The 13,142-nt window shown below is 29.3% G+C and overlaps 1 protein-coding gene across 3 annotated transcripts in view; it reads right to left on the bottom strand.

Moving 5' to 3' along the window:
• The window catches only part of LOC118193031 (epidermal growth factor receptor-like), a 184,356-nt gene that overhangs the window by 26,902 nt on the left and 144,312 nt on the right, over positions 1–13,142 (bottom strand). For all 3 annotated transcript variants that reach the window (XM_085827030.1, XM_085827028.1, XM_085827029.1), the window contains exons 10-17: positions 11,916–12,039; positions 9,091–9,258; positions 7,581–7,780; positions 7,339–7,471; positions 5,470–5,539; positions 3,619–3,743; positions 3,310–3,397; positions 2,163–2,264 (exon numbers count right to left, since the gene is read on the bottom strand). In XM_085827030.1, the coding sequence (XP_085683156.1) occupies positions 2,163–2,264; positions 3,310–3,397; positions 3,619–3,743; positions 5,470–5,539; positions 7,339–7,471; positions 7,581–7,780; positions 9,091–9,258; positions 11,916–12,039 (1,010 nt within the window). The remainder of the gene's footprint in view (positions 1–2,162; positions 2,265–3,309; positions 3,398–3,618; positions 3,744–5,469; positions 5,540–7,338; positions 7,472–7,580; positions 7,781–9,090; positions 9,259–11,915; positions 12,040–13,142) is intronic.

Genomic DNA, 13,142 nt, shown 5'->3' with positions numbered 1-13,142 from the left:
AATATTTTAAATATACTATATCCAGCATTATTTTATTTCATTAAATCTATATCCTTCAAGATAATTTCATTCCCTTATTTAATTTGGTACTACACAGGTACCAAATACCAATACAGAAGATACTGATATTTTTGATTGCTTTAAGGCAGCATCATCTATTAACAAACATTACAGCTGTGCACTGAAATTTGTATAATATGAAGAACTATAATATCACCAAAATATTAAAGAATTAAAAATTTACATTCAAAAGCAAATGAAAGCAAATATTGTATGACAGACTCATTGTAATCCCTGTGATTCCTTCAGTACTGATATCACTACTGAAGACTTACACTTTTAAAAAATTTAATGTAAAAGAAAATATAAACAAAGGTTTACATTATTCATAAAAAAATTGTTTATATGTATTAGTGAGAAAATAGAAGTGCTTTTATTCTCTTTTTACATTCATCTGGCAATGAAAAGAGCCTTTTCTATTATTCTTTAAAAGGAAACCTGTTCATTAAGACACAATAACACGCCGAATAAATACTAATTCAGAAGTCAAACAACAAAAATCAGCATTAACAAAAATCAGCATTTAAAATTTACAAAATTTTGTAAATTAACGCTGATTTTTGTTGTTTGACTTCTGAATTAGGAAACCTGTTGTTCATTGCAGTTAAATTTCATGTAGTGGATCACTGCTTTCTGCATTTTACATCTCTGCGACAATTCTTATGTACCATCAGATATCCATTTTAGATACTTATATGTTGATCTAAATATCTAACTCTCAAATGAAACATTAAAAAATATAAAAACAGCTTATCACTAAATTGCTTGATTATAAATTTCAGATGACAATATTGTATCATAAACAATATAAACAGAAACTGTAACATTCCACATTTAACCATTCAGCTTTTGACAGCAAAAGTTCCCCCCCCCCAAATGTCATATGGAAGTACAGTCAAATACCGAAAATCCACCAACCTGAAATCCATCAACTCCTGAAATCCACGTAGCCTCTCAGAATATAAACATTCAGTTTATAGGTTCTGGAAACTGCAACACTGAGTATGAAATATCGAAGGAAAAAATACTTACCGAATAATGACATCATAATTACCGATTAACAATGAGGCAAAACGGAAATACCAAATTATTGATATAAAAAGTTTAAAAAAATGAGATAAAATAAATAAGTTTTTTTCCCTCTAATCTGCATTAAGGTAAAAAAGCAGACGATTCACTCAACTCTTTGTTCAAGTTCACGATTCACGTTGTTGTATTTTCTGAGCTTTGTTATTTCATTTCACGAGATTGTTTAGTGCTGACTTTTTTTATCTGGATATTTTTTGTATAAATTAAGAATATTTTTAATTTCAGCCCTTTTTAATACAATGACAGATAAGAAGCACACTCATGATTTTATTGCTTGCAACGTTGAAAAATGTAAACACGTTGCATTGACGGTAAACGCAAAAACAGTAACGCAAAAAGTGCAAATTCTGCAAAAGATGGAAGCAGGTGCTACACCTCGATTTATAGCAGAATGGCATGGAATTGCGACATGATTGTGTATGATATATGGAAAAATAAAGAAAAGCTGTTGAAATTTTACAGCAACAGTGATTCTAACGCCGATATCCGAAACCGGAAATGTTTGCATGAGGCGAATTCAGCAAACCTCGATGCTGTGTACATACAATACAATGAATAATATAATCAATTATATATTAATGCATATAATAAATTATTGCAATAATGTATATAATAATTTAATTAAACGTATCTAATACGCCTTATTCATTTTGCACTTTTAGTCCGAATATTATGCTTTATCTTTTCTATCCTGAAATCCGCACAACCTCTGGTCCCAAGCTTTGCGGATTTCTGAAATTCTACTGTACTTTCGAAAAAGTGATTTTACTGTAATTTTTTCCCAACAGATATTAATTTTCAAGAGATAAAAAGTAAAATCATGAACCTGGTAACAATGACTTTAAGAAGTACGCATGACAGCAAAGCTTTTTCATTTGCAGAAAATGGCATTTGTTTTCAAAAAGCTTGGATTGTGTCACAAGAACCCAGAAAAGCTTCTCATTGGTGGATTGATCATGAGACAAACAAAATTTCATATGAGAGAGAAAAGTACAAGTATAGAAATAGCTTACAGATTTTCCAGTTAATGACTTCATGATTCCTTCTTCATGAGGTCCACTATACTCTTGATAAAAACCATCTGGACATGGTTCATCAGGTTTCAAACACTGTTCCTAGAAAATTTCCAAAAATTAGTATTTAAAAGCATACATTAAATTCAGCCATGAAAGTATATCATTGAGGTTAATTTAAAAGTAATGCATTAAGCATAGCAGAGTCTAAGTAGAATTAAACGTGTTTAGATTGGTCTTTGAGATTTTTTTCATTAAATTAAGAATTTATTCTATTTTATTTGAGGAAATTAACAAGCTTTTCATAGCAGGAAATACAAAAAATCTACTATGCATTCACCAACATTCATTCGAATTACAGATCTTAAATTTTTAGCTGGATGTACTAGCTGCTTACCCAATAAAAACACACAAGGGATTATGCAATAGTTCCTTTGATTGCCCCTCCCACTTAAAAGATGTCCAAGACCAAGACGAAATCCATGTCTCCCCTCTCAGAATCCAACACGGTGTCATGGAGGGGCGGCAGTGTTCTCAGAACAGGATGCAATTAACGGGCCTGCCACCAAACTGCAGGTGGCTCTTCCACATGGAGGGCAAGAGTAGATCTTGGCAGTACATGTAAACATCACACTTATAAAGCAGTACTCGGTAGTGGCTACTCTGTCCTGACTGGCAAGATGTTCGTAATAAGGTCATCTTGTTGGGGCAGGTCTGAGTGAGTGCTACATACTGGTGAATAGATGTACTTTAGTCTTGGGACCAGCTAATTACAACTGGTGTTGGGATAAATTACTGCCTACCATATTATAGATACAACATCACTGCAGAAACTATCAGGTCTTTTGTAGCAAGAAACTTGAAAATTCAAATGACACTTCAATATTTTGCCCTTTTGGTATCAAATGCATAAATTTTATACTCTTAAACTGTACGGTTCATTTTATATTTTCAAAATATTAAATTTCTCTTTCTTTATTACTAATAAATTTTCATGTTCCCAGAGTATTTTATATATTTGTGTTGCAGTGAGAAAATTGATGCTTATACAGTGTAACAAGTATTTATATAAATTTACATATTATGCAAGAATAAAATCAAAATGAAAAAACAAATTTTTTTTCAAGTAAAAAACACAGAAACTTACCACAATGTTGGGATCATATGCACTAACTATTGCTTTATCACAGGAATTACAACCACCAGGTCCTACAGTATTCCTTGGACCAGTACATCTGTAAATTTAAAAATTGCAAACTGTAAGTTCTTTTATATAATTCAAAAATAAATTTTCCTTTAGTATCTCCAACAATCAGAATTATTTTTCAGTTTTTCTAACTGACTGACATATTTTTAAAACTAATACAAAATCAGATTTTAACTAGTCTTTTACATAAGGTTTTTTACACAGTTCTGCAGAGTTTGTTTATTTAATTACACAGAAATTTTGAGTTACCCATTGACACAATTTTCATGGCATGGCATACATTCTCTGTTTTCATTGTACTTGCTCAATGGACATTGACTAACACAATATGGGCCATCTCGTGCATTTCGGCATTGAGTACAGTTACTTGGCCCCTATGAGAAGAAATAACTTATTTAACAAATTTATGGGACAGAATGTAAAATGTGAGCATAAAACACACACAAATAAAAAAAGATATAAGAACTTGCATTTAGTAAATTGCATCAGAAACTCACTTAAGCAAGACTTCTTGAATTATACCAGAAATTTCATAAATTACATAGAACTAAATTTTGCACTTTAAAAATTACACACATTTTCTTTGTAAATTAATATCATAGAATATTTTTATAATGTTGTACATAACAGTATGTTAATTTAATGTAACAGAAAAGGTGTATGAAAAAATAGACAGTTCTTATTTTTAAAAAAATATGTGATTTTTCACTTTCTCTTAACATTCTACAAAAAGTAGCAATATCTTCCTGGACTTTTTCCTTTTCTCTGAAGTGCTTATAAAATCATTTTGTTTTTCATGCTCTTTAATAGCATTTAAAATATTCCAAATAATATACTTTTTAGTCCCAATTAAATATGCTGTTCTTCTTCTGACAATTTTCTTCAGAGTTGTATTGAAATTATAAAAGAATTTTCACCCTTGCATCAAAAGCTAAGTTTATATAGTACATCTAAGGTAGTTAGTTATGTACATTTGAATTAAATTTTTGGGTAATATTTTCACTTATTATTTTTGATACTTGAACAAAATATACACAGCTTGCACTAAACCAGATTTATTAGAAAATTAATTCCCACACTGAAACTCAACAACTGGTACGTGTACGTTATTTAATTTTCAAATCTCCTACGAACAGAAATTAAAAAAGAAAATAGAGGGATGTTTAATTACTTCAAATCAGCATACATTTAAAAAAAAATGTATGTTAGTAACTAGGATGCTTGGATCAAAAGCATATACCATAGTATGTTATGCTTCTGTTCAGCAGTATTTTAGAAGCTTTCAAACTCATTTTAAACTGTTGGGATTAAATGTTGCAAATATTAAAATGCATTTTAAACAGATTTTCTTCATTAAACTAATCCTTAGATCATTAATCTTCACTTCACAGTGCTATTACATGTTGAGGCAGACTGTTAAGAATTTGACCACTAGGAAGAATTAATATTTTTAATGTGGTACCCCCCCCCTCTCTTTTTTTTCAGAAGATGATAACTAAGGATGGATGTAACATTTTATCATAAATGGCGAAAAATACTTGTTAAAATGTGTGTGGAGGTTCAAATTTGAGTTCAAGTCACAGTTCATCTAAATAATAACAATTATTGAAAAAAACGAAGGGATTAAAAAAGGTAAAAATTTTAGGTTCCCTTTGGAAATATTGGAAAGTAGATTACGTGGATTACAGCTTTTGTATTTTGCAAAACACAGGATTTCATAAATGTCATAAAATGCAAGTCCCACAGAATGGATAATAGCATGATGAATGTTAATTACTATTTAAAATGTTAACTATAATATTTCTAAAATGGAATGAAAAATCACTGGAGAATCTATAAAAGTCATCAAGAAAAATTTTAATCTTTTCAAATTTTTCACCTTTCCCATACTGTGAACAACAGAAAGGAAAACATTCATTCGGAATCAGTTAATTTCTTCTACAGAAATTGACTTTCAATAAGTTTATATGGAACTATTTTTCCCTTAGCACATAAATAATATGTATCAGCTTTTCTTATAATAAAATTAATTTAATATTTTAGGAATGTAACAAGACGCTTAATTTTTTTTTTTTTTTTTTTTTTTTTTTTTTTACTTACAGGTCCTAGGCATTCTCCTAGACATTCCTCATCACAGTATTCACATATATGATCACCAGCGTGGTAAATTCTAGAATAAAAAAATAACACATCAACACTCGTAATTATATAAAAATTTATTGCAACAATATTTTTAACAATAAAATACTGAATGGATATTTCCCAACCACAGCAGTGCTGTATTTGCCTATTTATATACAATAATTAATGTTCTTGCACTTAGCAGCAAGACAAATTATTGTTTTCACAGCAGACTTCATTTTTGCTTATTATGTCATGAATGAACAAAAAACATCAGAAAATACTAGAATAAGTTGCTAAATGTTTCAGTGAAAGCTCATTAGGTTATTACATTAAATGTTGAATCAATTTACTATTTAACATAATTTTTAAATACAGTACAAAGTCTGTAATCCGCACTCGTCGGGACTTCGGCGATTCCAATTATAGATCATCAATTTAAATCTGAAAAGATGGTATTAAGAAATTATACAATTAAAAATATGAAACAGTAATTTATGAAATAAAGAGCAATTATGATCTAAAGGGTATCATAATTTACAAAAAAAAAGCTTAATATTTATTTGTGTACTTTATTAAACATTCATCACTTTGTCATGATCATCACTTTTAGCACAACGAATCCTTTTTCTGTTAGTCATTGCAAGTGGGGTGTCGGAATCCACAAAATATTCAAAAAGTTCCTTTTTCTTTTTGCTTATGTCATATACAGTTGACCTTGCAATGTCATACTCCTCGCATAATTTTGAGATGGATATGCATATAATTTCGAGACTTTATCCATTTTTTGCAGCAATTCCACTTTTTGTTTGATGGACATCGAAACATGCTTTCGCTTTGTAGATCCTTTGGCAGCTCCAGAATTTGAAACTCCTTTTTGACATAATCGAAAGTTCAAGCTTACTTTTTATAAAATTGCTCTAAAAGTCTGCAAAAAATAATAAGCCGGATCCAATTAGAAGATTCCAGATCAGTGTAATCTGCAACATTAACTGAAATGCCTTAGATAATTTTAGCCTAGCTTATACCGTCTGTCATACATTAAATGCTCATGCATAAACGCATTATACATTTACGCATGCACATAAAGTTTGTAGCTTTGTGGTCCAAATTATAGATCATTCCGGATTATGGACATCTGGATTACAGACTTTGTACTGTACTTAATTGTAAAAATGCAAAACTGTTCAAGATTTTCCGTTGAGATCAAGTTAATATAAAAGTGATCACAATTGCAGAATTTAACAGATCTAGCTTAGTAAAGCAATTAATTTTCACATTTAGTACAGTTACATTTGCTTGAAATAGAATCTTTCAAACGAAATCTTTTATTGAATAGTTGAATGAAAAACACAAAAGGAAAATGTAATATTTAATTATTTCAGTGTTTCATAGCTAAAAAGATTAAATAAATATCTAAGTATGGAATGGAATGTTTTTGTCCTAGTTCTAATACAGAATTAAATTTTGGATCAAATAAGACTGTGTTGGAAAAAAAAAATTGCTCATTTTATGAAGCCAGTGGGTCTTTAAAATTCAGTATGGATTTGAAATCTAAAAGTCACTAGTGAACTGATTAACAACATACTTGTTTTGTAAAATATTTGCGTGGAGGTTTTTTTTTTTTTTTTTTTTTTTTTTTTTTTTTTTTTTTTTTTTTTTAAATTCCTTTACCTAAAGCTATACTTTAAGGTATCCACAAAAGTTTTGCTTTAGGAAGTGATGGTGTGAGTTGAAAATGCAATGTTACAAGATGTATGTAACAATGTTAATATGTATTATAGTGTATACAGTAAAACAAAGTTTCAAAATGAGGAGTTAATTTCACAGAGTATACTTCAAACTTACCCTCGTGTAGAGTTGCAACTTGGTATACATGTCTCTTTTAGTTTGTAAGATTTGCATGAAAGACACTCAGAAGCACTCGATCCCCAGCAGCCATCATTTGAGCACTGTTCATGGCACACTAAACCTTCCTTTTCTGTTAAGGGGATATTCAGCTTTAAAATTTACATATTTGGCATTTGTAACTTTAATATTTGAACTTTCTGTCTTTACATGAAAAATGCAACAGAAAAAAATTTACTCACGGCAAACTTCTGGTTCAGCATTTCTTTGCAAAAGTGGATCAACATTAGTTGATCTGACAATCTGTTTCCAGTCAATTTTATTGGCAAAACACAGATCTGGATTCTCTAGAATTGCCACACCGCCAGACCGCACTTTACGTAGCGAACGAAGATTCAAACTCTGAAGAGAAGTCTTCACGATGAACAAAGCAGCATTTAATCTTTTAAAAAATTGTTTTTATTAGTGACTGATGTATAGGTAAAAATCTTATAAAACAAAAAATTAAATACATACAATAAATACTGAGTATCTAAATTTAGAGACAGAGAGGAAATAAAATTCCTTCAGATATGAAGCACTGGCAGATACAAAAATTTTCAACCTTTTTAAAGACAAATAAACCATGCCTTATTTACTTGAAATTATGGTACTCTGTAATGCCCAATACAACATGCATACACTGTATTATTAGTTTAACTGATGTTTCTATTATCTTACCAATTACATTTTACCTTATTTATAGAAGTTGCATGGAAATGGTAAAAAATAAATTTCAGCATTCAGGAGCTCTTAATATGTTATATAACCCCATATCTGTCTACATTTTGAGCTCATCCTTTGTTCATTAAGAACACATTAAAGACAATGATCCCATATGAGATATAAAAACTGATAATGAGGGAATATAAGGAAATTGTATTGAAAGGACAAAATTTTTCGAAAAGTAGACTACATATCTTTCACAGCTTGCCTATAGAACATGATGTGGATGCCTGCGATTCTTGTTTCTATTCCAGCATAATTTTGGATAGATAATATTTCTAGAGAAATTCTTCGTCTGATTTTATATGTTCATAAAAATCACCAAATAAAACTGAATGAGGAAAAACTTAAATGTCAGCAGTTTTCTTTTTCCTTTTCCTAAAAACACTTGTGTCACAAGAAAAGTATTACCGGGTAAAAGTCTTAAAAAAAAAAATCCTTACACACGCGCTAATATGTTTTTCTAAATTACTTTCAAAAAGGAACATACTAATTAATGACATTTAGTAGCAAAATTAATAAAGTGGATAGGCAATCATTAGCATTCAAAAATCCTAGACTTTTTCAATTCTGAAACAAAGCTCCAGACTTAATTACAAATCCTAGACAGTTCTGGTTGATCCTACAGTCTGGTAAACCTATTTATACCACTTCAAGCAGACATCAATAAATTCCCTGATCAATGGGAAAAACTCTCCTACCAGAATATCAGCAAACATATACAGTCTGAAGGTTAGTTCATGAGTGTATATGTCTCATGAACTATTTTAGATAAATAATTTCTGTATTTTAGAGAAAGTTGTTCAGAACACTAGTTAGCATACTTAAAGAATATTGATCATCAATGTTCGTGCATATACCTATTGCACAAACAAATTATAAGTTATTTATTTACAATGTATGGTGCCAGGTATAGTTTCAAGTATTTTAGGGACAAATTTACATTAACCATCGTAAGTTTAATTAAGCATGTTTAAATAATCTTACTCAGTAAGCTGACGGCCGTCAATGATTTCCAGATTTCTGAAATAGGATAAATTCTTAAAGTCTGGATGTGAAGCCTGGATATTCAGATAACCTGTCACTTCTTTCAGAGTGGAAAAAACCTCCAATTCGTCAGGATGCATCTTTGGAAATCGATCACCAAAAGTAAAGCTGCATTAAAATTAGAAATAAATATATAAATACAGGTGATATAAAGTCTAAAACTGATCCAAAAAGTACTGATAATTTTTTTTTCCTCATATCCTAAGGTACAGCACTTAATTTGAGTAACACCAACAATACACAGGTAAAAAGACTTCAGTTCAAAGCCAATAAAATAAATATTTTTCTCATAAACCAACATTAATATATCAATAAATAATATACTAACTTGATGTTTTAGAAAAATGAATTACTTCAAAATAATTAGTAATTTGAAAAAGAAATCTAGAATTCTAAGATACACCTCTGTTTAGCAATGTTTATACGGGGGAAAAAATCAAAAAAATAAAATGCAATAATTATGCTTTAATAGCACAATATTACAATGTAATGAAAATTTTGAGGTGAATAACAGATAATGTGATGTAACTGGTACATAAAGATCTGCTTCCAGCCGTAGCCAGTTTAACACCTCTTTCATTCTTAATAAAGTTAAACTGGTGCAATCTTCCCAATTGTTCTTGAAAATTACACTCACACTTTTCACATTTTTATAATAAAGAATGATGAACAACAGATAACACATTAGCAGAACAGCCAGTGAGAGAAGAATGTGTAGATTTCAAATGTGAAGGTTAGGTTAAGAATAGTACAGTTATAGTTTTACTTTTGTCCTATTCTTCAACTAAGGTTTTCGTTTGCAAATTTTAAGAATACAGTAAAAGTTCAACTATCTGAAAAAGATCAGGAAATGCCAAATTCCGGATATGCGAAAATTCCGGATAACTGAGGGTATACAAAATGCAATTCTTAGTAATAAAACCAAAGAAGGAAAAATTTCCAATCTAAAATTATAAAAAGTTTATATTTATATATATATATATATTATTTTTTTTTTTTTTTTTTTAAACTTGAATATCAAAAGCCTACATTTAAATTATGTGAGATTTTGAAAGAAAAAAAAAAGCATTCCAGATATAAACATTGAAGTAAAATTAAAAAGCTAGGTAGTAATTACTATATAAATAGACCTATTTGGTCTAAAAATTTTTTGCGCAATATGCTGCAAAATTAAGGAAATGAGAAGAAGATAAAATTGATTCGATTACAAAATTCCATCGACCATGGAAATTGGAGATCTCGCCACACTTGTATCATTCATTCCAGCAGAAGTTTGAAGGAACAGATCATTCTTTACTCAGTTAATCAATTAATCAACATAACAAACTAAAGGCATAACATGTAAAATAATTTTTGTCATGTTGCAAAGCCAGTGTTTATCTGTCACAATACTGAAAATATTCTACTGCATGTTGTTCCATGGAAGGCAAGTCCTATTAATAATTTTTGCAAAATGCAACTGAAAGGCAGTTCACTTAATTTTTACAAAATTTAAACCCACTTATTGATAATTAATCAGGTTTACATACAGACAAAGCACTATGTCACACTTGACACACTATTTGGTGACAGTTTTTGTTTGATTCAAGTGCTATTTGTGCTTTATATTACAGTTACAAATCTCTTTATTTCCTTAAATTTAACTTTAAAAAAAAAAGTTTCTAAAGATTTGAAAATATTCCTGTTACTTGAGCTTTTTGCTTAATTGAATGCAGGATAACTGGGCTTTTACTGTGTTATTGGTTGCAAGAATTTTTGCATTATCTAAATAAATACATCGTGAGCACTATATAAGAATCACATTACAGGGATTAATTTTAAAATGGCACAATTCAGAAAGATTTATTAAAAGTATATTACTGTTTTTAGAACAGAAAGGGAAAATAACAAAATTAAATAGGTGAAATTACAAACTAAGGATTTTGCTTCACGTATGCTTTATCTTAATGTATTTTAAAATATTTTCTAAATGATACTCTTCATTATTTTCTTGCCAATGCCAATGATTTTACATTACGGAGTGCCTATGTTTCAAAACCATTTACCTCCTCATCAGAAAAAACTAAAAGTGAGAAGAAATAGGAAAATGCATAAGTTTGTTTACTTGATGCAAGTTAGAGGGAGCCACATGTGCTTGAGAAAGTTTAGGGATAGCATAAAAAGTTAATGATTAATAGTAGAAATTTTAGTTTTTATTTTCATTTTCAAAATTTTATACTTTTTTGTCGTTTTATATTTTTTTATTTTTTTGTATTTTTCATAATTTTTTATACACAGTACAAACACTAAAGCAAAAAGCGGAGAGGAAAGATATTATCGATTACTAGGCTCATTGGCATGTAGCTTTAATTAATAGTGCAAATATAGCAGGGTAAACAGTAGTAGCAAATATTCATAGGTAGAAATAACTTCTGCAGGAAGATGTGATTTTTAATAAAACATATTGATAATTATGCTAAAGGCTTTTTTTCAGGATGGTAGATGCAATTATAGCATGAGATAAGCATTATGGCAGTTTGATGACAAGACGAAAAAGACGTGTCCTTCTTTCAATTATTTTTTTCGTAATTGAAGGAAACTTATTCATGCATTTAAATTACGTAAATAGTAACCATTCCTTTTTCATTTCTCTTAATTTTTGTATACACACTACCAATGATAATCTAAATTAGATAACAAAAATACATTTACTTTGATTATTAACTAAAAAGGAAACTTTAATAAATAACTGAAAGATTTTATTATTTCTAAGATCAAGTTCTTACTTTGGAAACACCTCTTGAAATCCATCAAATGTAGAATCTAAAATAGTCAAAGAACCCTCAATTACAGTACATCCTCTAAACCTGTCAATATTTCCAGAATGAAGCGCAGTTACACCCGTACAACCTAAATAGAAGAAAATATTTATCAGAATATAAAAATTCTGCATAACTGTAATTTTAAATTCATATCCATTGACAAATAAAAACACAGAAAGCATATGCATATAACATTTGTTAACCCTACTTACGAATTTATTTATTTTTTTATATAAATTTTATTAAGAATACTAAAAAAATATATCTACTGAGACACAAACATATGTTTGATTCCGATGCCTCGGAATTACACTTCTTAACATTCTGTACCTTACATTTTATATTCAACTGCTATTAAATTTTCTATAATATACCAGAAATTTAAATTATTTCTTCAAACAGAATGGTAATCAATTCTGTATAAATATACAATCGGAATTTTTTTTTCTCTTACAGTTTAACTCAGCACAAAAACATGCATGAATGAAATTAAATCTTTACTTTCACCTACCTTGATAAGTTTTAAAAATCTAGAAAATTTTGTCTTCATTATATTTCTGGTTATTTTTCAAATTTTAGAATTTAATTATTATTTTAGTCTAAAATATAATATTGTTATTTAGTTAACCTATATTTTAGTTAAAATATAATAAATTAATTTATATCATGGTTACAATTAATGTTCTTGCATAGCATTTTACATCATTTTGAAACTAATTCAGAAGTCAAACAACAAAAATCAGCGTTATATTCACAAAATTTTCACAGGACTAGTTTTGATGGTTTTACCGAACCATCATCTTCAGCTGCAAAACCGCAAATGAACAAGATAGGAAATAATGATTAGATAAGATAAGAAAGCCTGGACAAGAATTATTTCCTATCTTGTTCATTTGCGGTTTTGCAGCTGAAGATGATGGTTCGGTAAAACCATCGAAACTAGTCCTGTGAAAATTTTGTGAATATAACGCTGATTTTTGTTGTTTGACTTCTGAATTAGTATTTATTCGGCGTGTTATTGTGTCTTAATCATTTTGAAAATCGTAAGCACATAATTTCTGTTATTATATGTGCTAAGTAAAATTAATCATAAGCTATTACTACTACATGCTAAGTTTTATTATTACATACATTAAATCCTGATATTGCATACACATATCATACCCCCATGAACCAACATACCCACCTGAG

The sequence above is a fragment of the Stegodyphus dumicola genome, chromosome 11, assembly GCF_044657685.1.
Source record: "Stegodyphus dumicola isolate Sdum_Otavi_A_Nest chromosome 11, ASM4465768v1".
Classification (NCBI taxonomy): domain Eukaryota; kingdom Metazoa; phylum Arthropoda; class Arachnida; order Araneae; family Eresidae; genus Stegodyphus; species Stegodyphus dumicola.
Note: the sequence above shows the minus strand (reverse complement) of the source record. Positions and strands in the feature narration are given on the sequence as shown.